The sequence below is a fragment of the Talpa europaea genome, assembly GCF_964194135.1.
Source record: "Talpa europaea genome assembly, chromosome: 8".
NCBI lineage: Eukaryota > Metazoa > Chordata > Mammalia > Eulipotyphla > Talpidae > Talpa > Talpa europaea.
Window position 1 is genome coordinate 111447083 of NC_140075.1, and position 23666 is coordinate 111470748.

The 23666-nt window shown below is 39.6% G+C and overlaps 1 protein-coding gene across 2 annotated transcripts in view; it reads right to left on the reverse strand.

Annotated features, from left to right (window-relative positions):
• The window catches only part of GPATCH2L (G-patch domain containing 2 like), a gene marked incomplete at its 3' end in the record, with an annotated part of 48393 nt that extends 25041 nt beyond the window's left edge, over nt 1-23352 (reverse strand). For both annotated transcript variants that reach the window (XM_084241333.1, XM_084241334.1), the window contains exons 1-4: nt 22561-23352; nt 7359-7423; nt 2367-2543; nt 155-234 (exon numbers count right to left, since the gene is read on the reverse strand). In XM_084241333.1, the coding sequence (XP_084097459.1) occupies nt 155-234; nt 2367-2543; nt 7359-7423; nt 22561-23309 (1071 nt within the window). In that variant the 5' untranslated portion in view covers nt 23310-23352. The remainder of the gene's footprint in view (nt 1-154; nt 235-2366; nt 2544-7358; nt 7424-22560) is intronic.
• Nucleotides 23353-23666: the final 314 nt, after the last annotated feature.

Sequence of the window (23666 nt, forward strand, 5' to 3'; positions counted from 1 at the left end):
CCTACATAATGTTCAGTCTTGTGAACTTGCAAAAAAAATCAGTTATCTTAATTAACTCCCAGGAGTGCTACAGCACTTTTGGTAATCAATAGCTTATGCAAATTATGGGAATATTATCATCCCACTGAGCCTAGGAAACAGCGAGAGCTATCACCTTCCCAACAAGCCTTCTTCGCCCCTTTCTGAGGCATCGAGCTGCAGCTCCCGGCAGACGATTCAAGCGTGCATGGTACCCTTAAAGAAGAAGAAAGACCTCAGTTACTAAATGCAGAAGATTCATTAGCAATGACGTGTTTCTCTTATACCAAAGGATTTAGCCCCCAGGATCTTACTAGATTGACCCTTAAACTAATATCACTAAGCTACTTGCCAAGAATTTATTATTCCCATATCTTTGTCACTAGCAGAACGATCTTTTACCTCTGACCTAGGCATCTCTTTTTAAAGAAGGATAATTATTTGTTCAGTTCTTTATTACAAGGCTGTTTCAAGACCAAATAAAATAGCACATTGCAGGAACCTTATAAACTGAAAACACCACACAAATATAAGGTAATATCAGTAATTTCTAATTATAAACTAAATGCTACCTACTACCTCAAAAAATCATATTTTTCTAACCACCATATGTTCCACATATTAAAAAAGGCAACTGAAAGAGGCCAAAATGCTATCAGTGACTTTGTCTCTAGTAGTGGGATTACAGGCCATTTTAAGTTTCTTCTTCCTATTCTTCCTTATTTGTGGGCAACAAAAGAACTTTCAGAAGTGGTCAATGAAATGTTCAATGAAAGTTATTAAAGTAGCAAAACACGTGCCTCAGACTGGCAATAGTCTTTACCAAAACCAAACTCCTTTGAGAAGGTCTTTCATTCACCCAAATTCATCCTAACAAGTTACAGAAAGGAGTTCACAGTTCTCAGGTTAAGTGCAGTGCCAACAGATACTCAACAAATATGGGACAACAGGCTAGCTGGCTGATTACTGATTACTGGGAGTCCTGGAATGATAAATTTAGAAAATTAAAAGATACTACTGAAACAGCTCTGTTCAGTGTCACAGTATCTTAAGTGATGGCTCTGGTGTCCCAAGGAAAAGAAGTGACTCTGTCACAGTCACAAAATCAGTCAAAAATGCTAAAAATCTTGAGTACCAGAAAGTATTACCATCATGTTGCTTTCTCCTTTGTCCTAGGCTCTTTCCACTCTGCCTCACTGCACCATAATTGAAGGAAAAGCAATAGATGGTTGTGTTAAGTCCACCATAAAGAGAAAAAGGAGCCCTCTTACAGTGCTAGCGGGAATGCAAACTGGTGCAACCACTATGGAAAGCTGTGTGGAGGGTCTCAAATTAATAAAAATGGATCTACCACATAACCTAGCAATTCCACTCCTAGGAATCTATCCAAAGGACACAAAAACATTAATTTGAAAGGAAACCTGCACTCCTATATTTACTGCAGCACTACTGATATTAGCTAAGATATGGAAACAACCTAAATGCCCAAAAACAGATGACTGGATCGAGAAGATGTGGTATATGCATACAATGGAATACTAAGCAATCAAAAAAGATAAAGTCATGTCATTTGCAGCAACATGGATGGAGCTGGAAGGCATTATACTCAGTGAAGTAAGTCAGAAGGAAAAAGAATGCTATCGGGTGATATCTCTTATAGGAGAAATACAGGGAAACAAAACAAAGGGACAAAAAAAAAGGCAAAACTTGTAGGCAACTATATACCTAAGGCTCACAACAGGGGAGATGGAGGGAGAAGGATCAAAACAGGGGTGGGAAGTGCACAAGGGACCCTGTGACAGTTCACAGGTGAAGTGGTAGTGGGATATCTATGGGTACTACACCTGAAGGGAGAAATCAAATACTGTACAAAAAATGAACGATGCAAGAAAATTAAAAAATCAATTTAAAAAAGTCTACCATATAGAGTTATTTAAATGATTATCTATTTAAAAAGTGCCATTTTATTTTGCATGTCAATGTGCTCACTGAAATCTGTTCTCCTACATCCAGTACTCAAGCTTTCACTGAGCACTCAGCCCATCAGACTCACAGCAGGATAAGCAGCTGTGACACGCTGCTAGGATTCCTAAATTTGGCACAAAAGGCTGAAGGAATGTCCTGCTAAAATATATTCCCAGAAGTCTCCATGATTGATTTAGATAAGAACGGACAGAAGCTCAAGCACCAAGACTTACCCTGAATTCTCTAGAAAAGTCCCTGGACTAGTTCCAAAATTCTGAGATAGTTAAAAGTGTGCTTAGAGGCAGGAGATACTTGCCATGGGATGATGCGCCCCAAAACAACTGCAGAAGTATGAAGTACATTTTGGTCTGCTCAGTACTCACCTCTTTGAACTGGTCGAGAAGGTAAAAGGAATGTGGAATCTGAAAGTTTATCGCGTCCAGAATCCACTCTTTCTACTTCAGAGCAGTGATCAGGAGTCCACTTTGGCAGAAGATTAGGGACAGTGAATCCTGGAACACATTCTCCTTCATAGAACCAATCGCTCTGCTCATCATCACCTAGAGTAAGAAGATCATACCATACCATGAGCTGGAAGATTTCACCATGCTCTCTGAACAGCCAAATGGGAACATAATTTCTCAGTGTTCGAGGTTTCAGTATACTTTTTTTTTTAAATTCACATATATATTTTACATCACCGTTCATTTTTGTACAATGTATGCTTATATACTTCCTCCTTTTAGGTATATTCCCGATTATACTTTTTAAATAAAGTAAAAGTAGGGAAAAAATGTTTTTATCCTTCCTGAATAATATTATGATGAAAACAGCAACACCAAACCAGTCTGATACAAACATTATACTGGACTGCTTTTAACAGTTAAAAACTAATAAAACGACCATTTACTAGACCCTTACCATCTACCAGGATTCACACTAAAATTCTGTAAATATGTTAAATCGGGCCTCCCTGCTGGCGCAAGGGGTGAAGCACCGTACTATGAAGCAATCCGCAGCCTCTGCAGCACGAGTTCGATCCCCAGCCAGGGAGGTGACCCACATGGTGCAGCAGACCTCTCCTGTCTCATCTGCTGCTCCCCTCAGCAGTGTATTTCAGTCAGTCTGCCTGTTGTGTTCCCCACTCTGTCTCTCTGGTGAATCCTCTCACCCCCCCACATTTCTGGCCTGTACCCCAGCTCTTGTATGCATAAATAAATAAATCTTTAAAAAAAATATGTTAAATCTCCTCCCAACCTTATACTAGTTTTAACTTATAAATGAGGCAACTAAAACCTAGAAGTCAAGATCAAGTTAGTGAATAATGAAGCCAGGATTTGAACACAAAGACTAACTTATTTTCTAAAAAGTAAACTTATCTTCTAAAAAGTATCATTCTCAGTGATGTATACAAACTTGGGGATTCAAAGCCCACAAATGTGTCTTAACTTAAAGCTAGCTGTTCCTGAGGGATTTATTATATTTACACTTCTCATAATGGCTGAACAAAGAATGTATACCCATACCTTATTTCTTTGTCATTAATGGGACAGAAAATCATCCTGATACTAACAATTCAAGCTACTGGAAAAAACTAACCATAGAGACAATGTAATCCCCTAAGGTTGTCAAGAAGTTATACCATTTGCCAAAGACCATACTCTTTATTAATGACAGTCAAGCCTAGACCCATATATCCAGACTCTTGTTTGAAACTTTTATTTACTAAATGACAGCACCTCAGTTTCCACATGGGTTTATTCCTGCCCACAAAGAATAAGAGAGATAACTTTGCTAACCACAGCTTTCAGAATAGCAAGGATGAAGGAAATTATGACAAGAACATGTAAAGTGATCACAATGCATTCATTTTCTAGTTTATGCTGGACCCCAAGGAAGCTGCTCAGGACGTGCTAATCATATGAACGGTTAGATTCACGGACCACTAACACCCAAACAATGGTAATTCTTAAATCACTTTTGAGAGCTCTAAAAGGAGACATGAAAGCTGTATACTGGTGAAAAGTAGTAGATAAGCAACAAGTGAAGTTACCCAGTGTTCTCTATAAAAACACACTACCAATAACTGTTTGTCTGAAACTGGTTCTTAACATGTAGTGCATATCACAATGGATTGTTAAAACACAAGCTGCTGGGCCTTAGTTCCAAAGTTTTTGATTCTGGTCTGGCAAAACTAAAAATTTACCTTTCTAATAAATTCCCTACGGTGACGCTAAGTTGGCTTGAAGAACACATTTTCAAAATCATCACTCTAAAAGCATCTCACCAAATGGGTTACATAGGGATGAGTTAAAGATAAGCATGAGAATTAACAATGATTAGATATCACCTCACACTTACACACCTCACACAGATATTTTCCAAGATAAGAAACAAGTGTTAAAGAGGATGTTAAGTGTTAAAAAGGAGAGAAGGGAACCCTTGTATACTATTGGTGAGAATGTAAATTGGTACCGTCATTATGGAAGGCAATATTTGGAGATTCCTCAAAAAATTAAAAACAGAAGTTCCATATGATTAAGCTGTCTCACTTCTGGGATTCAGAAAAACACAAAAACACTAATTCAAAGAGATATATATACCTTCATGTTTACTGCAGCATTATTTACAACAGCCAAGAGCTAAAAACCACCCAAGTCCCCACTGTCAGATGACTGGATAAAGATGCGGTATCTATACACAATGGAATACTACTCTCAAAATGTATGAAATCCTGCCGTTTGCAACATAGACCAACCTAGAAGGTACTGTGCTTAGTGAATTAAGTCAGACACTGAAAGACAAACACCGTATCATTTCACTCATATGTGGTACACAGACTGTCAGGCCAATTAAGTATTTACCAGAAGGGAAGGGTAAGTTGAGTCAACAGCTGTTAACTGTGTGGTAAAGAGAATTGGACCTTTAGTGATAAACTTAATGTAGTGTATAAATATGTTGATTTTTAATGATTAACACCTGAAACTTATACAATGCAATACTGTAATGCTACTTCAATAAAAAAGAGAATTAACAATGATTAGCTTCTCTATACTTCAGTATATTAATTGAGGCATGTATCCTCCTGCCCCTTTGGGATATGCTTTAACCAAAACAGTTTATCATTTTATATAATTTTATAATTTGAAGTTCTATGTACAAATTCTGCTTGAAGGTGAAATAGGAGAAATTTCCCCTTATCTGGGTTTCCCAATAGTTATTAAAAGTTAACAATATGCCAAACAGGAGTGGCAGCCTTCAGCTGACAAACACAACCACTGTCCCTAGCAGTCCAACAGAAGGGGAGCCAGAGAAAGTCAGCATCCAGTGTGGTAGCCCGTATTAATTACTGTAGCCTGTATTACAGTAATCATTCTATTACTGTAACAGAATTATACATCCACACTCTTTGCCTTTGCCTCGGGATTCCACGGCATCTTTTTCTTGAAGCAGAGTACATTTCCTCAGTCACTAACATTGTGCTTGGTCATATGACTTGCTTAGATAGATTATCAAGATATGAGCAGCAAAAGCTTTAAATATTTATGCCTGGTCTAGCTTGGTCAGTTGGCATTCATGTCCTCCACCTTCAAGAAGTCCATGTAGCAGAGAGTCATTGCTCTGTTAGCCTCGGTCCAGAATCATACACAAGAGTAGATATAAACCTAACTTAAAGCCAGGAAACCAGCTAAGCCCAGGTAAGATCAGCAGAACAAGAATCAACTCCAGTCCTATAGCAAGAAATAAATGTGGTAAACCACTGAAATTTGGAGGCTGTTAAGCCGTATTACCATAATAAAAACTTGATTAATAAAACCTATCTCCTTCACTTCCTACCCTCCAATTTTCTGCTGTGCCTCCTATTGGCCAAACCCAACAGGAAATTGAGAGTAAGAAATCCTAGTGATGTAGGTTATGAATATGCCCCAGAGAGGCAAAAGGAGAACTGGGTCTGGGAAGATGATCACACATTCAAGAATAGATGGGGATGAGATTTCAGTCAGAGATCAGCGTAAACAAAGATGTGGAAGCAGGAGATAACACACCTTTTGTTCTGAGAACTCCAAGCATCTAAATATGCCCAGAATGTGTGAAACTAAGGCAGAAATAGAGAAGAGTTGGAGTTATAGAATACAATCTTCCATGATAAACATGGATTTCCTTATCAGGGAAAGACTTTCCAAAGGTTAAAAATTTAATGTGCAAGAGGCTCACACTTTCTTCTACCTCTATATAATTATGCATCAAAATCTTCAAGAGGTATATTATATTTCCCAATGCAGCGAATAAATAAATATTAGCAACTCTGAACATACACAGCATCTTATTCCTGGAAAGACAACCAGAATCTCCTGATACGAGGCAAAAGGATCAAGACCCCGGCTAGAGCCTACCTGAACGTCTCCAACAATACTCAGCTTCCTAGCATAATGAGATAGCAATATACTCCTGCAGCCTGCTATAATAGAGCAACCTCACTATAGTATTGTAAGAAGCTCAACAAATCCACGACGATGAAATTGTCTCCAGGTCCACAATTCTGAAGCCTGGGAGAAAGAATTCTGAGTCTCACAGTCCCAGGATCCTTTCAGTTACTAGGGAGCCTACCTGGATCAACCCAGACATACAAGCACTGTGCCTCAATTCTTCAGTCACTTGGGGAAAAAAATCACTGATTTCAGAGTGAGAAGGGGCTTTAGAGATCTATAAATTCCTTATTTAGATTAAGAAATCAATAGCCCAAAGGCACTATATAAAATTCTTACTGGTACACAATTAGTGTGGCCCTAAGCAAGTGTACAGGACAAGAACAAAGCTTCAAATTGCAGTTTAGGTAATAAAAATAAAGGACTGATAATTAAAATATACCAGTTCTATTCACAGTGCCCTGTACCAAACTTCAGGAACTTTAGAAAGATGTTTTCTGCAACATATTCACTAGAACACTTAATCATTAATAAGACAAATTATAAAAATAAATTCTTCCTATGTAATCATAAAGTCTTAACATTCCACAAAAGAGTAATACATGAGGATCTGTGGGGTTCTAATAAAAAGCAGTTTCCCAAAATCCTATTCTTGACATAAAACCCCCTGGGGTTCAATGGTTCTCACAGTATGGACTACCTATATAAAAGTCATTACAGGTGTTTGTAGAAAATGCAGATTCCAGGAGCCAACTTTAAACCTATTTGACTTCTAGGTGCTCAGGAATTCGCAGTTTTTTAACAGTTCCCCAGACAGCTCATCTATGCCATAAAGTTTGAGAACCAGTGCCATTGATAACCATTATATTCTCAGAGAGTGGCTTCTATAATCATTAGACTCTTCCCAGAAACACTGAAGCAACAACCCAGAACCAGAATCAAGATTACCTTGTCGTCCTTCGTCATTGGTAAAGAGCCCCGTGTCACTGCTGCTACACACACTGCTGGTTTCACTGGGGAAAAAAAAAAAAGAGTAAAGCACAAGACATCAGGTCCAGTCAAAAACAAAGCAATGACCCATGTTTCCCTTATTTTACTTCAGCCAATTAGCCAATCAGAAATGTAAATGTCATGGGGAACCTATAGGGAGAAATTTGTTTTCCCTCACAACCAAAGAAATATGAGAGAATACTAAAACTTACCTACATTTCAAGTAACTTTAAAAATATCTAACGTTACTTTATTAGTTTAGATTAGAAAGTTATTTAGTAAGGCTCACAGGAATAATCTCAATCTGGTTTGACATATTCACACAAATTTACAAATATTTTTATTTTTACAAATTTTTTATTTTATTTCTACAAATATTTTATTTTTATACACTGTCAAGTATCAGTTTCAAGTAAAATTTATCAGATAAAATAAAATTATTCAAACAAAATTTCAACTTTAAGACATCTAGCAACTTTTGTTTTCCCCCATTTACAAAGCAACAGAAATTCATGAACATATTTTAAGTCAACATGACAAAAGTTGTATTTTCTATTGAGTTTCCTTCTTGATATAAATGGATTCCACAAAATTCATTTTCAAATAAGAAGCTAAGGTAAAAAGAAAACAACAAACTCCATCTGAACTCACTGAAATAAAATCTTTGCCCCACATAATTCTGTCCAATCAACTTCATTTTCTAAGCTATCGCCAACAATTTATCTTTTTTTGATTGGGAATGTTTCTTTCCACTTCATTTTTCTTTTTCACCTGCTCTATAAGATGGAAAAAACCAAAGCAAGCAAGATGCATTCTTACCAAAAGGAAGAGACTGGCAAAATCCCAGTGTACATTTCTGAGTCAAAAATCTGAAAATACTTTGTATTTTGCAGTATTTCCAAGTATCTTGCCAACACTAAGTCCTAAAATGTTGATTACATTGAATAGCAGTGCCTTCCTCACTTAAGCTTGTCTCTGAAAACCAGATTCAACAGACTGGTTGCAAGAGACAGAAAACATACCTGATTATTTAAAGGTTCTTTCACTTTATTTTCTTCTGTTTTTGTAAATAAGTACAGAAGGTGTTACTGCAAAAAATGTCTTACAAAAATGTACCACTGGATTCTGATGGTTTCAGGAACTTCAAAGAGCTCTCCAGTTAAATCCAGAAAAAGTTCTCATAAGTACTGCATTCTTTCTACATCTGAGTTTAAGCAACTATGCCTGCAACAATGAATGTGCCATATTTATAGTTTTAGCAAAATCGCAGGAATATTATGGGTATAACTCTATTGAATATTACTACACAGTTGCTCAGATTATGATTTCATTATTCTTATCTAGTCTTAAAAACAAAGCAAATTTGGGCCTCCCCTGGTGGCGCAGCGGTTGAGCACTGGGCTGCAAAGCTGCCCGCAGCCTCTGCAGAACCGGTTCCATCCAGGCCAGCCGGTGAGGGTCCCACATGGTGAGGCAGACCTCTCCTGTCACGCCCACAGCTCCCCTCAGCAGTGTATTTCGTCAGTCTGCCTGTTCTGTTCTCCGCTGTCTCTGGTGAATCCTCTCACCCTCCCGCACATCTGGCCGGTACCCTGGTTCTTGTATGCATGAATAAATAAATCTTTTTTTAAAAAAAAGCACATTAGGCCACAGGACAGATCTTCTACTCCACCATGATATTATATGCTCTCCTGGTTACAAGAATCACTAGCTGAAATTTAGGGGTAAGCAAACAACGGTCCACCACCTGCTTTTGTATGATCTATGAGCTAAGAATGGTTTTCACAGTTTTAAATCAGGGGAGGTTGGGGAAGGGGCTCAAAAGAAGACTATTTGCAACATATGGAAATTTGAAATTCAAATTTCATTGTTAAGAAATAAAGTTTTATTGGAACACAACCATCATCATTTATTCACATATCATTATGGTTTCTTATACACCACCGCAAAGCTCAGCAGTTGAAATGAGAACTGCCCACAAAGTCCTGAAATACTACCAAGCTCCCCACAGAGGATGTCTGTAGATCCCTGTTCTACATATAACTTCTGAACATTGCCAATTAAAAAATTTTAAATAATGCTTTATTACAAAGTCTATAAATTCGTTCTCCCATTCATTTCCAGGCACCTGTAAACATTGTAAGATAAAATGCTTACCTGATCCTTTTTTGCATGGATTCCATTCTCTCCTCACAATCTAAATAAAGGAAACAAGCCCAAAGAAATCTGCTAGACCAAAATAAGTGTAACCTAAAACCATTTTGCCACTGAACATTTTTTATTTTTGTTAACAGCATTTAAGGAGGGTCACTTTTCCTAAAAGAGTTTGAAGCTGCCTATAAGTTTCCTTTATGTATAGTTATTGGAAAATGGCAATTATGTCGATTTTTAAGACTATGATCAAGGGTGGCATCAAGAAAATAATACAAGAAAATAATACATGTCTTACAGAATATTTACTACACAAAAATATCTGGAAATGAGTATTTCCCCTAATAGCATCTGCTAATTCCATTTTTTCCTTCAGAAAAACTTGCAATGTGAATATCTTAATCATCACATGCAAGACATTTTTAGCATGATTTGCTGCAGAGGAAAAAAGCAAGAATTTTATGGCATGCTCACACATAAACACATGCAGAAATACAGTGCTACCTATAAAGCAGAAATATTTCCCTTTCCGAGTTATAAGCCAAAGTTGTCCAATACTACAGACTTCGTTCACTTCTGGCTTAAGAGATTATGATTTAAAAAAAAAAACAAGGGCCTCCCCAGTGGCACAGCGGTTGAACGCTGGGTTGCGAAGCTGCCCGCAGCCTCTGCAGCGCCGGTTCGATGCCCAGCTGCTCCCCGGCCACCGGAGGAGGGTCCCGCATGGTGCGCAGACCTCTCCTGCCGCCCGCTGCTCCCCTCAGCAGTGTCCTTCGGTCCTTCTGCCTGCTCTGCTCCCCGCTCTGGCTCTGGTGAATTCTCTCACCCTCCTGCGCTTCTGACTGTACCCAGTGCTTGTATGTATAAACAAACAAATAAATAAATAAATCTTTAAAAAATAAAAAAACAATGATTTAGTCAACTATAAAAATTAATTTAGCTAATTAAATAGAATGTCTAATATTATTAAAAATAAGCTCCTACCATTCGATAAAGAAAATTTTCTTTTAGCATCTTTGTAGATTACAAGGTCAGAAAGTTAAAACATGTGAGGCTTCTACATTTTTTTCCTATTCCCAAACCTTCATATTTGTTTATAACCTTTTCACTGTGAGCTATTTTACTACACAAGGAAAAAAAACAGCTGTTTCTCATTTTTATAAGAAAAATAACGTGATCCTACCTCTAGTATCCATTCCACTTGTGGTCCTCTGAAAAGCAACCCTCCTTGAATGCAGGAAGATTGAAATTGAGCCTTTAATTAATCTTCAGAAAAAGTAACAAGCAAAGCTCACAAAGAGAGCAGGTAATGAAATCTTGTCTTTTTCTAAAATGGCAGCAACTCCGAGAGGCACCAGTGCCTCCTGTCTGCCTCAGGAGTCGTTCTCTCTTCCCTGTTATCAATGACACTAATCTATAAATAATTTACAAACAAAATTTGCCTAGAATATTTTGGAGCAAAAATGTAATTAGCTCTAAAAATAATATATATTTCAGTCAAATTCAATCCCAAATTGGGAGAATAAAAAGTGTCTAACAAAAAAAAAAAAAAAAGAGGAGAATTTCCTCCTGTAATTTCTCTTAAAATTTCATTCACTGGGCCTCCCCTGGTGGCGCAGGCAGTTGAGCGCCGCACTGTGAAGCTGTCCGCAGCCTCTGCAGAGCAGGTTCGATCCCCGCCGGACCGCGAGGGTGCCACATGGCGGGCAGACCTCTCCTGTCTTGCCCACTACTCCCCTCAGCAGTGTGTTTCTTCAGTCTGCCTGTTCTGTTCCCCGCTCTGTCTCTGGTGAATCCTCTCACCCTCCCGCGCATCTGGCCTGTAGCCCGGTTCTTATAAATAAATGAATAAATCTTTAAAAAAAAAAATTTCACTCATTCACTTATTAAGCATTTGTTATTTACCATATACTACACCATGCTATAAGCAGCACGAAAACTAACCAAAAAACATGTCAATCACAATTTAAATGCATGCATTTTTATTAAGAAAAAAAAATATTAGCTTAGACTGTCAGAGGAGAAATGTCTGAGAAGACAGAGCCAAATGCTTTCCAATGAAGAACATTCTGCATTTAACAAGCATAGAATTTAGCCTCTGAAATCATCCCACTATAGAAGCCAGAAAATGCCTCAAAACTATTCATGAGAATAAAGACTGTGATAACACATCCACTTCTCTATAATGCCTCGCACTCAAAAAAATGATCCCTTCATTCACAGTCATCATTTTAAATAAGACTCAAACAAAATTAAAACCTGGAGTTTGGACCACCAAATGTACTACCTAATTATTATAATATTGTTAGAAAAACAACTGAAGTGCAAATAATTGCTAGCCAGCAGTTCCAAAGGTTTTCTTCCCCCAATATTTTATTATGAAAACTTAAACATACAAAAATTGAAGGGGCCTCCCCAGTGGCGCAGCGGTTGAGTGCTGGGCTGCGAAGCTGCCCGCAGCCTCTGCAGCGCCGGTTCGATCCCCGGCCGCTGGCGAGGGTCCCACATGGCGCGCAGACCTCTCCTGCCGCCCGCTGCTCCCCTCAGCAGTGTACTTCGGTCCTTCTGCCTGCTCTGTTCCCCGCTCTGGCTCTGGTGAATTCTCTCACCCTCCCGTGCTTCTGACTGTACCCAGTGCTTGTACAAATAAATAAATAAATCTTTAAAAAAAAAAAAAAAAAATTGAAGGAAGTTATAACTACGACTCACATTCCATTACCCAGATGCCACACAATTAACTTTTTACTTATCATCCACCTAGCCATCACACCTGCAGTTGCAAGCATCTTTGTAACTCAAGGCATTCCTGGCAGACCAGGTATTAGTTGGGCACAGCATCTACTGCAGAGACCATGGGAACAGAGCCTAGTAAGAGGCAACTGATACCTCAGTGATACCTGTCATTTAAATTATTAATTCCAATGCAAACACTGCTAAAGATTGTAAACTTTGGTACTAACTTTAAAATGTTTATCTGAACTGATCTTCCCATGTTCTGAAAAACCAACCGTGGACCCCTTTTGAGGCTAGTGTTTTCAAAATAGCAAGGACTTTCAGTATTTCGATTACAGCATTTTTTTTCTGAAATTTTTTTAAAGATTTATTTATTTATTTATGCATACAAGAACTGGGGCACAGGCCAGAAATGTGGGGGGGTGACAGGATTCACCAGAGACAGAGTGGGGAACAGAACAGGTGGACTGACTGAAGTACACTGCTGAGGGGAGCAGCGGGCGAGACAGGAGAGGTCTGCTGTGCCATGTGGGTAGCTCCCTGGCAGGCTGGGGATCGAACTCGTGCTGCAGAGGCTGCAATCCTCTTCACAGTGCGGTGCTTAACCCCTTGCACCACCAGGGAGGCCCCAATGACAGCATTTTTATTTTATAAAACTGATCAATGTTTTGGTCATGCTAAGTTCTCTAAATTTGAAACTCATGCTGGTAAAGGTAGAATCAATGAAGTAAAAATCTTATCTCAGGACCACCAGAAACATCTAAAGCAGTGGTTCTCAATTGGAGGTAATTTAGCCCACCTTAGTTCTCTCCAAAGCCCCACTAGGGACAATTTTTTCTGGCGGTGGTGGGGGGAGATCAGGACTTGGAAGGTGGTGAGGGAGCTGGTGACCTACTGACATCTAGTGAATGGAGAAGCAGGAAAGCTGTTAAACATCCTATGATGTACAGGTCAGCCTTCACAACAGAGAACTCTCTGAGCTAAAATGTCAAAATACCAAAATTGAGAAGCCTGATCTAGAGTGATTAACAAAACAAAGAGCATCAAGTTGGAGGAAAACCACGTCAGATGAGGAGAGGAGCCTGTGCACTTCCTTCAGTCGGGCAGAGCCAGCCTTCAGGGCAGAGATGAACACCCCAAGGAAGCAATGATGTCACTACCAGGACGGGGCCAAGATGTCCAGATCTCAGAGCCATTGGACAGTAGCTGGACCTTCAGGCAAACTGGCAGAACTGAAACTAAAGAGTTGCACAGATCGCCCTTCCCTGCCTAGCCCAGGCAAAGAGAAGATACTATAAGCATGGAAGAAGAGTCAGGCTAGGGGAAATAAAGGAAACATCTTGTTCATCTCATTAGTTCCAATGCCCAGCAAAGCATCTGGCACACCAGAGGGGTTCAGTAAATGTTTTGTAAATGAAATTAACTTGTTCTAGATCAGCTCTGCTGCTTTGTATGACCTTTGTGGCATGTCATTTCAACTCTCTGAATACTGTTTCTCTGCAAAATGATGCAGATGAGTTGTTCTGAGGATGGAACAATAAGAGGCATGTTTGGGCCTCCTGGGTAGCGCAGGGGTCAAGTTCAGCACTATCAGGCTATCGGCAGCCACTGCAGCATGAGTTGGATCCCTGGCCAGGGAGCTGACCCACACAGCTCAGCAGACCTCTCCTGTCTCATCCACTGCTCCCCTCAGCAATGTATTTCAGTAGATCCACCTGCTAAGCTCCCCACTCTGTCTCTGGTGAATACTCTCACCTCCTACACCTCTGGCCTACACCCCAGTTCTTGTATGCATAAATAAATCTTTAAAAAACAAAAAATAAGAGGCATGCTAACTTAAGCCTACTTTGTGAACTCTAGAGCATAATACAAATGCAAAGAATGAAAGATTTGAAAGCCAATTCTAGGTGTTAATTCTCATATGTACCCAAATATGATTATTTCAGAAACAATAGAAGCAATTTCCCTACTGGCATCCTTCTTATTAAAATAGTAATCTAAATTCTATAGGACTCAATTCTACTTTCTTTTTTTTTATTTTTGTGTAGAAGAGCTGGGGTGTAGGCCAGAGGTACAGCAGGGGGAGGGGGTGAGATGGGGAGGGGAGAGGTGGTAAGAGGATTCACCAGAGACATAGTGGGGAGCAGAACAGGCAGATCTACTGAAATATACTGCTAAAGGGAGTAGCAGGCAAGACAGAAAAGGTATGCTGCACCATATTTGGGTTAGTTCCCTGACCAGGGATAGACTCAGGCCATAGGTGTGATAGCACTCAGACAACCCCTAGGCCACCAGGGAGGCCCTATTTTCACTTTAAATGGAAAAACAAAACGCAGCCATTGAAATCTACTATTTCCTTGAAATGGATTCCATCCAAAAGAGGGAGACACTGATTCAGCAGCTATTTAGGTTACAAGTGTCTCCAGCAAGGGTGTGGTATTTTGAATTTAGTTTATTTGGAAAATTATTAATATACAAGGCTATACTATTAATTATGGATACTAGTAATACAATTTCAGTTATACAACAAGTTATAAGTTATACTACAAACCAAATACTAAGTATTTTATATTTATTATTATATTTCTTCCACCCTAAAAGTCTATGAGGTAAATATGCCAACCTCTTTTTCAGATGAAGGAATGCAGACTAGAGAGGCTAAGCAACTTAGCACACCACACGGTGAGGACTGGAGCCAGGGGGCAGCATCTCCAAAGCCCACGTGCTGGCTGAATGTCCACTAAAACATGGGTCGATTTACCTCATTTACTAAACGTCAATCCCATGTTTCTCTATTCTTAAGATATTTTTGAATTTCAGCATTTCTCATTTTCATTCTCCTGAAAATACAGATTAAGCTAAGGAAAAGAGTATTCCTTTGCTTTTTGCTACTTGAAACATTCAGACACAGCTGAAAGTCTACTTGTGCTTTAACATCTATCACTCTTCAGCTAAAAATGCATCATACAGACTGAATACCATGAAAATTAAAAGCACCTCAAAAAGAATTCCTCCCTTTTAATGTGATAACTTAATTTAAAAAAATAAACATCCAATTTCAGCACACTTACTTAAAATATACTAAAATACATTCTCAGGGATCCATACTTTGCTTGCCCCATGGTTACTATCACTAAATCACCTTTGAAATCAAAGTAAAAACATTCTTCCAGAAAGTTCTGGGAATGTATTAGTTTGAAAAACTATTCCTGAATTTAGGTTCACACCAGATTAGGGAAAAATTTTAGTAGTCATCTGTGGTAACCAGATTCCAAGATGACTACCATTAACCCCACAATGATTGGTCTGTGTAACCAATGGCAGAAGGCAAAATCGGGACATGTTACTTCTGAGATTGGGTCACAAAAGACTACGGCTTCCACCTTGGGGGCACTCTCGTCACTTGTTCTGGGAGTAGCCAACTACCATGGTGAGGATGCTGACAACTCTTTGGAGAGGCCACATGGAAAGGAACTGAGACTCTTGGTCCAACAACCTTTAAGGAAATGAAATCTGCCAATAGTCCTGTGAATGTGCTTAGAAGTGGATCCTTCAGCCCCAATCAAGCCTTGAGATAACTGCAGGTCATGTCAACAATTTGACTGCAATCTCATGAGAGATTCTGAGCCAGAACCACCCAGATTCCTGATATGAAGAATAGTAAGACAGCTAAGTATTTACTGCTTAATGCTGCTACGTTTTAGGGCAATATTTTCTGCAGTAATATTTAAAACACATCTTTATGAATTCTTTTCTGAAAATAATTCCCTACTTTTCAACTCTAATGAATGGCAACCTTTCCCCCTCAACACTCTTTTAGGGTAAGTAGCCCCCTCACATTTATTTATTAATTTTTTAAAGGGAAACCCTCCCCCTTTTTTTTTTTAAAAGATTTATTTATACAAGAACCAGGGTACAGGCCAGATTCACAGGACGGTGAGAGGATTCACCAGAGACAGAGCCGGGAGCAGAACAGGCAGACTGAAGAAACACACTGCTGAGGGGAGCAGTGGGCGCAACAGGAGAGGTCTGCTCGCCATGTGGGACCCTCGCAGTCCGGTGATCATCGAACCGGCTCTGCAGAGGCTGCGGACAGCTTCACAGTGCAGCGCTCAACTGCCCGCGCCACCAGGGGAGGCCCAGCCCCCTCACATTTAGTACCATAGAGATGATTACTAATCTTACTGTCATCCCTTTTAAAATATTTCTTTATAGGGCCTCCCCGGTGGCGCAGCGGTTGAGCGCTGGGTTGCAAGGCTGCCCGCGGCGTCTGCGGCGCCGGTTCGATCCCCGGCTGCTCCCCGGCCACCGGAGGAGGGTCCCACATGGCGCGCAGACCTCTCCTGCCGCCCGCTGCTTCCCTCAGCAGTGTACTTCGGTCCTTCTGCCTGCTCTGCTCCCCGCTCTGGCTCTGGTGAAATCTCTCACCCTCCCGCACTTCTGACTGTACCCAGTGCTTGTATAAATAAATAAATAAATAAATCTTAAAAAAAAAAAAAATATTTCTTTATATATACTCCAGCCGCCCCTACCAACCAGGTAGAATACAAAAATACTGCCAGCATATGTCTAAGAGAGAGGTCTCTCTTCATTTGTTCTCCCTTTTAATCTTATCACTTAATTTTTTCAACTCAGAAACATTTTCCCTTCAGTTAATATTTTTATAAATCATTCTATTTCAATGATTTTAAGATTCATTCTTGGGAATACTTACATACCAGCAGACTAGGCCTCTATTATCTGTCCTGCAGACCTATCACTTTCCGTCAACTTTATCTCCTACCTCTGCATTTTGGAAGGGCTTCCCAAGTTTTTCACATCAACTCAACTGTCTGCAAAGTGAACTGTTCTTCATTTTAACATTGCATTTACATTTCAAATTCCCCTCACACATTATGGGCTTTTAAATAGCCACCTCTATATCCTGGCTTACTATTCCTGGTTCAAAATGATTATATTTTCTTGTGTCCTAATGAAAATTTTCTAGAATATTCTTCTGGTTCCCACAGGTAGTCATTTTCAAAATGTGCTCTTCCTCTGAACTTGTACAATGTTCTCTTTCCCTTTGTGCTGCAGAACTTATTTCAAGGCTTCTTGTTAAGAAATGGTTTACCTAGAGTCTGGTATTTGCCAATAGAAAGAGTGTAAAAATTTCCCTTGACCCCATTCTCTACTACTTTGGATATGAGTAACATATTCTTCTTACATTTACAACAAGTGAAGAGGATGTACGGAGCCCTTAGCCTAATTCCCAGTGTTAATCATAGGCTTTTATTTCATATAGCTACACTGGACTGAGAATGATCTTTAATCCTCATTGCCTGATTCTGACCCCATTCCAGGAGTGTATAACAAATAAAGGTATATAAATCACCACAACCTCCTGAATGCACTAAGAGAGACTTTTTTTCCTCTGCCCAGCCAATGGTAACCTTTAACCTTAGGTTCTGTAATTCTCGGAACTCAATATGCTGTTACTGCCTCCTACTCCCAAACACAATACACAGAAAACACTAAGTTTCCCATTCAGATGTATTCTGGAGTTTCAGTTTCCAAATAGAAATGCAAAGATACTTATTAGGAAATAAAGGATGAACAACACCTCAAACTGAACTGCCTTTTCTGACTGACATTAACCTTTTGTTTCTGAAGGAAGGGCTGATTATAGCTTGGATGCAGGATCTGGCTCTCTACCTTCAGGGCAGGCTCAGCACTGTGGATGTGGGCTTCCAACTACACTCCCCAGTACAGTTCCATCAGTCCTGCAGCGTGAGGAAATCTTGGTGATAGGTAAACTCTATGTCCTAGTTTCTGGAGATGTGACTTTGTGATGTTTTATGTTCTCCAAAGCATTTTAGTGGGGTTGAGGTTGCTTATCAGATGCTTTTTAAAAGATGAATTACAACTATAGGAGGGTGGTCATGATGGAAAAGAATTACAGAATCTCAGTGCTGCAAGGAACCTCGGAGGTTGTTTAGCTTAACTTTCTCAACTCTAAAATAACTCCATAAGTGGCCAAGCCCATGCCTGAATCCCTCGTGATCTAGAACTAATTTACTGGTGAAATAATTCACTTCATTTTTATAGAATTCTAATTTTTAGAAAGTAAACTTTTATACTAATATACGGTTACACTATGTTGACATAGACAACACTCTGAACTTTCTATGAGTCCTAGTCCCTTGTTCTGTCCCCACACACAATAAACATAACACTTTAAGAGACAATCTCCAAATGCACCTTGCAAGCTGTCTTTTGCAGTTGTTCGGGGTTGACGGGGTTGAATTCTGAATAAATCTCCATAAGCACACTATGCTAGCATTCAATACTCTCCAACGTAATACTACCATCTGCAAGAACGGTAAATATACTCTTGGTCAGCTACTACTACCATCTGCAAGAACGGTAAATATACTCTTGGTCAGCATCCCTATTTACAGAACAGAACAGAACAGAACATCCTCAACCTACCACATACATTCTTTTCCACAGCTCCAGTAACCCCTGATTAATGACCTCCACTTGCAAAGGAGGCTACTTACCTTAACCATGAAATAATGAATGCTATTGATCCAACAAGCTATTGCTATAGAGTGTTATTGATCACCCAATCTTTGGTTAAAATGGTCCTCATTTAGCAATTTCACCATCACAAATACCTGGAGCAAAGCAGGCTCATAATTAAAGAGTTTGGGGGAGTTAAAGTGAGAGGTGATGGACAGAGATCTCAGCTTTCTCCCATTTATTCTTGCTTCTGAGCTATTGTTTGTGTCAGAAGGGATATTGATTTTCTATAAAAATAAGAAAACAAGAGGCACCAAGGGGCCGCAGAAGGTCAGCTTGGACTGGGGGAGGGGGAAGGTTCAGCACTCTATCTCTGTCACTTGCCTTCCAGGAGAAGGGAATATTTTCTTTCCTGTAAGATTGGGCCTCTAATACATCATGAGGAAGGCTCCTGACTGCAACTTCAGGCCATCACCCAAACCAATTCACTTATGAAAGAATAGAAGCTAAAACTACATTCAAGGAGAACAAACAGTTGATTTGTTAGTGAAGAATACAGCATAATGAGACTATGAATCACCTAACTGATAGGTGCTATATAGGCAATTTGAATAAAGATCAGTAGAAAGCAACTTTTCAAAAAAGAGTTGCTCTATTTTAGAATATTCACAAACACACATGCACAGAAAAATATTAAAATAAGTTCGATCTTTTTGCAAGTATAAAACTATTACATCATAACCATTTTTGGTTCCTTAGGGGACTGATTGGTATAAAATCGAAGAACAGAAACAAAAGTTAAACTATTGCATGTTTAGTTAGCAGAGAAAAATTAAGGAAATCAGAAATAAAGCTGATTGAGATATTTTCAAACCTGAAACACCTAGCACAGGCTTTTAAAAAAACAACTATTTCTAAAGAACTAGACTAAGCTACGCTTAATAATCAACTTCATTCTAATAATTCTGTGATGTGGATCATGTATTCTGGCAACCGTCAGTACCACTGATAAAAAAGCTTTTACTTCAATCTGCATGTAAATAAACTGTAGCACATCCAAACAGAATTATGAGAGTAACCAAAAGGATTCTTCCAAGTATCTATATTAATGCAGAAAATAGCAGGAAAATTTTGACAGATGATTTATACTATCTCAGAATATTATACTATCTCACCAAGATAGTATAATATTCAAATCATAAACTATTATCTCCTTAAACAGACTCTAATGCTAGTCTTGTTTATAAAGTATGCTTAGCAAGCAAGGGTGGAAAGAAGATTTTAGTTCCACTTTACTTTGAGTGTGGGGAGAACGGTGGGGGCTGGGGGGACAAGATACTAAGCACTTCTGTTTCTAACAACAGATGAATCAACCTAAGTCAAGGTGAATTTAAGATGCTAAGTAATAAGATTCTAAAGAATTTTTCTTACTCTATGTGTACACTCATTTTCTCTCATAGCTACAAGGACTTTGGCATCACATTATTGAAAGAACTCTGAAGTAATAAACTAGGAAGATAGTCCAAATAGCCTAACAAGGTTTCCTCAATTTGAGAAGAGAGGAATGTGCAAGAATTGTTGCCTACTTCCATTCATGCAGACTCCCAGAATTTATGTTATCACATCCGTCTGACTGTAATGTGCACTGGATGAGTCTTCTGGAAGAGGCACAGGAGAGACCAGATTATAGGCTCTGCCTCTGGAGCCATACTTGGACAGTTATCTTCAAGTAGACAATCTCCCTGACACAAAATTACATCAAAATTTAACAAGAAATTAATTCTGCTCAAGAAATATATACAAACTATCAGTCCAGAAGGCTATCTTTATTTTTTTTAAAGATTTATTTGTTAATGCATGTAAGAACTGGGGTACAGGCCAGAGGTGCGGGTGGTGGGGGGTGAAAGGATCCACCAGAGACAGAGTAGGGAACAGAACAGGCAGACTGATTGAAATACACTGCTGAGGGGAGCAGCGGGCGAGACAGGAGAGGTCTGCTGCGCCATGTGGGTTGCTCCCTGACCGTCTGGGGATCAAACTCGCGCTGCAGAGGCTGTGGATTGCTTCATAGTGCAGTGCTTAACCCCTTGCACCACCATGGAGGCCCTAGAAGGCTATTTTTAAAACCACTATACTCAACAATAAGAAAATTACCATTAGTTAAGTATGCTCAATATTGAAACAAACTTCAATGCCTCAATTGAGGGTTTCAATATTGTGAAGGGCTACATACAATCAACTGTGTTTTTCTTTTTAGTTAAAAATAGCATGATGAGAAGGAAAAAAATATTATCCAAATTACACACATAAATTGTGTAAATTGGCCAGAATATACATGAGAGAAAATTAGAAAAGGCTGATTATAAGCCTGTCTAGTTGTACAGACTGCCAAATATATAGTAAGAAAAATTTTACAGGGGGATTAAAAACCACTCATGAAAGGTCCAGGCATCAGACGTTAACAGCTTTTCCTGTTACCGGCATAGCCTCACCTCACAGTTCCTAAGATTTATGTCTTTGTTTTTCAGACAAATTTCAGAAGAAAGCAAAGTCCTAAGAAAGGTCATCTGCTCTACAGTTGTGAAAGTTAAGATGAGACAGAAAAAGAGCCATCAGAAAGGCAAACTGAAAGCAGCGGCAAAATACAGTGGTTAAGTATGGGCTCTAGAATCAGGGCAGATTCTTTTGCCACTGCATGATCTTGGGCAGGTTACCTAAAAGTTCTTAACGTGTTGTCTCTTCCAGAAAATATAAATAGTGCTACCTACCATGCAGTGCAACTGTGAACATTAAAAAAGAACATAAGCTGTGTACAACAGTACCATGCCAGCATGTTGCTCAGTGCCTAATAAATGCTAACTACTATTATCAACAGTAGAATACAATGGTTCTCAACCAGAAGTACTCAACCCACAAAGGCGTAAGGATTGACATTCTGAAGGGGGCTGGGAACAATGCAGATGTGAAATACCCTGCAAGGCATGGGACAGTCCCTCACCACAAAGAACTGCCCCATGCAACACAAGTAACAACCTCCCAGAGAAAAAAGGTATCACAGGTTATTATTAAATATGAAGCTGGGGTATATTAATATTCCTAGGACTATCTATCCGAGGTGTGAAAAATAGTCACTCAAGACCATACTGACTTTTTAAACATGTGCCCATCAGAGACAAACTTTTCCAGGTCCATCAGACTTAGTGGAAGATTAATGTGATCCAGCACTGTTATTTTCTAGGCCTACCATGTGTTTGATTGTTGGCCATAAAAAGTCAATACAGTCAAACAGTAAGAAGCAGAGAAGAGAATTATAGCCCAGAAGTATCTAGTCATGATTCTTAGCAGGTAAAGGGAGCTCACCAGGAACATTTACAAACTCCATTTGCCGGGCACCAGCATTTTTTTCTCTCTCTCACACACACCAGCCTCTGCTGAGACTCTGGTTCTAAAGAATAATTCCTTTGTATGAGCTACAAGCATAAACAACAGCCAATTGTTTTCAAAATAAAATTCTTGATCATACATTCTAGGTACACATTTTAAACACTTTTTTGAAACTAATGTATTTTTATTACATAGCCTTCTTGCCATAGGGAAATAGAATCATGAATGTACTTTAAAAAGCTAGAAAGAAACACAAGTTGGTTAAAGGAAGGCTACAAAGGAAAAGCATAGGGCCTGGTTTGAAAGAAAGTTGAATTCATCGGGGCTGTGGATTTGTGTTTTGGGTAAAACCACCAGGGAAATCTGACTCAGTAAGGGGAGATCTCACCATTCCGACATGTTTTCATCAGAGCCCTGTTTTTGTTCATCTGCTTCACACTCCATTCTTTCTTTCCTTCCTGTTTTGCTCAGGAAAGTCCTATTTTCTGCCGATTCACACAACCCGCGGCCTGATGAGGTCCAGGGAGTATTCTCCTTCCAACGGGACAGGCGCTGCTTCTTCGCAGACTTGAACCTGCAGCCTCTCTCATAGCTCCAATCTGATACCTTAAGCTTCTGCTGAAGACTGGCAGCCACTTCTGACGTCACTCGCTTCACCTTCCTACGGCGCCTGAGTGGTCGACAGGGCGCATTTTCAGTAAAGGAATCAGATTCATGCCAAGAATGCTGCTTACTCTTAACAAGGGCATTGAGAGCTGGATGCCGTTTAGCTACCATTGTGTCATCAGAGTCACTAAAATTGGTGACCGGGGCCATTTCTCGACAGTCCTTAATGGCCTCATCCAGACTTGACTCAGAGGCCTCACTGTAACAGCAGGTATGCTCTGCCAGGTGAGTGAAGTCTGAACGGCGCTTCCGGCCTCTCCGTTTCCGAAGCTGCCGCCTCTGCTGCCGAGGACTGAGAGCCATCTCCTCCCACAGTTCACCAAGCTTGCTCTGCTCAGACGTCTGCTCCAAGGCTGAGGCTAAGTCATGTACCAGCTCATCCATGAGGCCACATCTGTCAAGTGTTGAAAAAGAGAAAAAGAAAGCCTGAACAGGTTTGTTGTTACAGAATAACTTTACGAAAGAGATCATGGCACTGCAGTCCACCCTACCTACAGAAAATAGTCACCTTTCATTTGGCTACAATTAAGACTCTGTTCCCACCAACCACGCTCCCTTGGGTCACAAAAAGTAGGTGTTTTGCCCTTGTTAAATGCCTGAAGTCAACATACTCTTAAAGATAAAAACCTAAATGTCACCAGATGACAACTGGGATATTACCCAAAACAAGCAAACTCAAGGGAATAGGTTGTCCCCTCTTACCCAATTGAACTTGTCACTAAATTACTTTGTGATAAGCTTTAAAAAGGTAAGAAAATGTCCCATTATACAGGAGCAGAAAAACACAATCTTAAAACTAGGGATGAAGGGACTGTTTACTACCTGGGG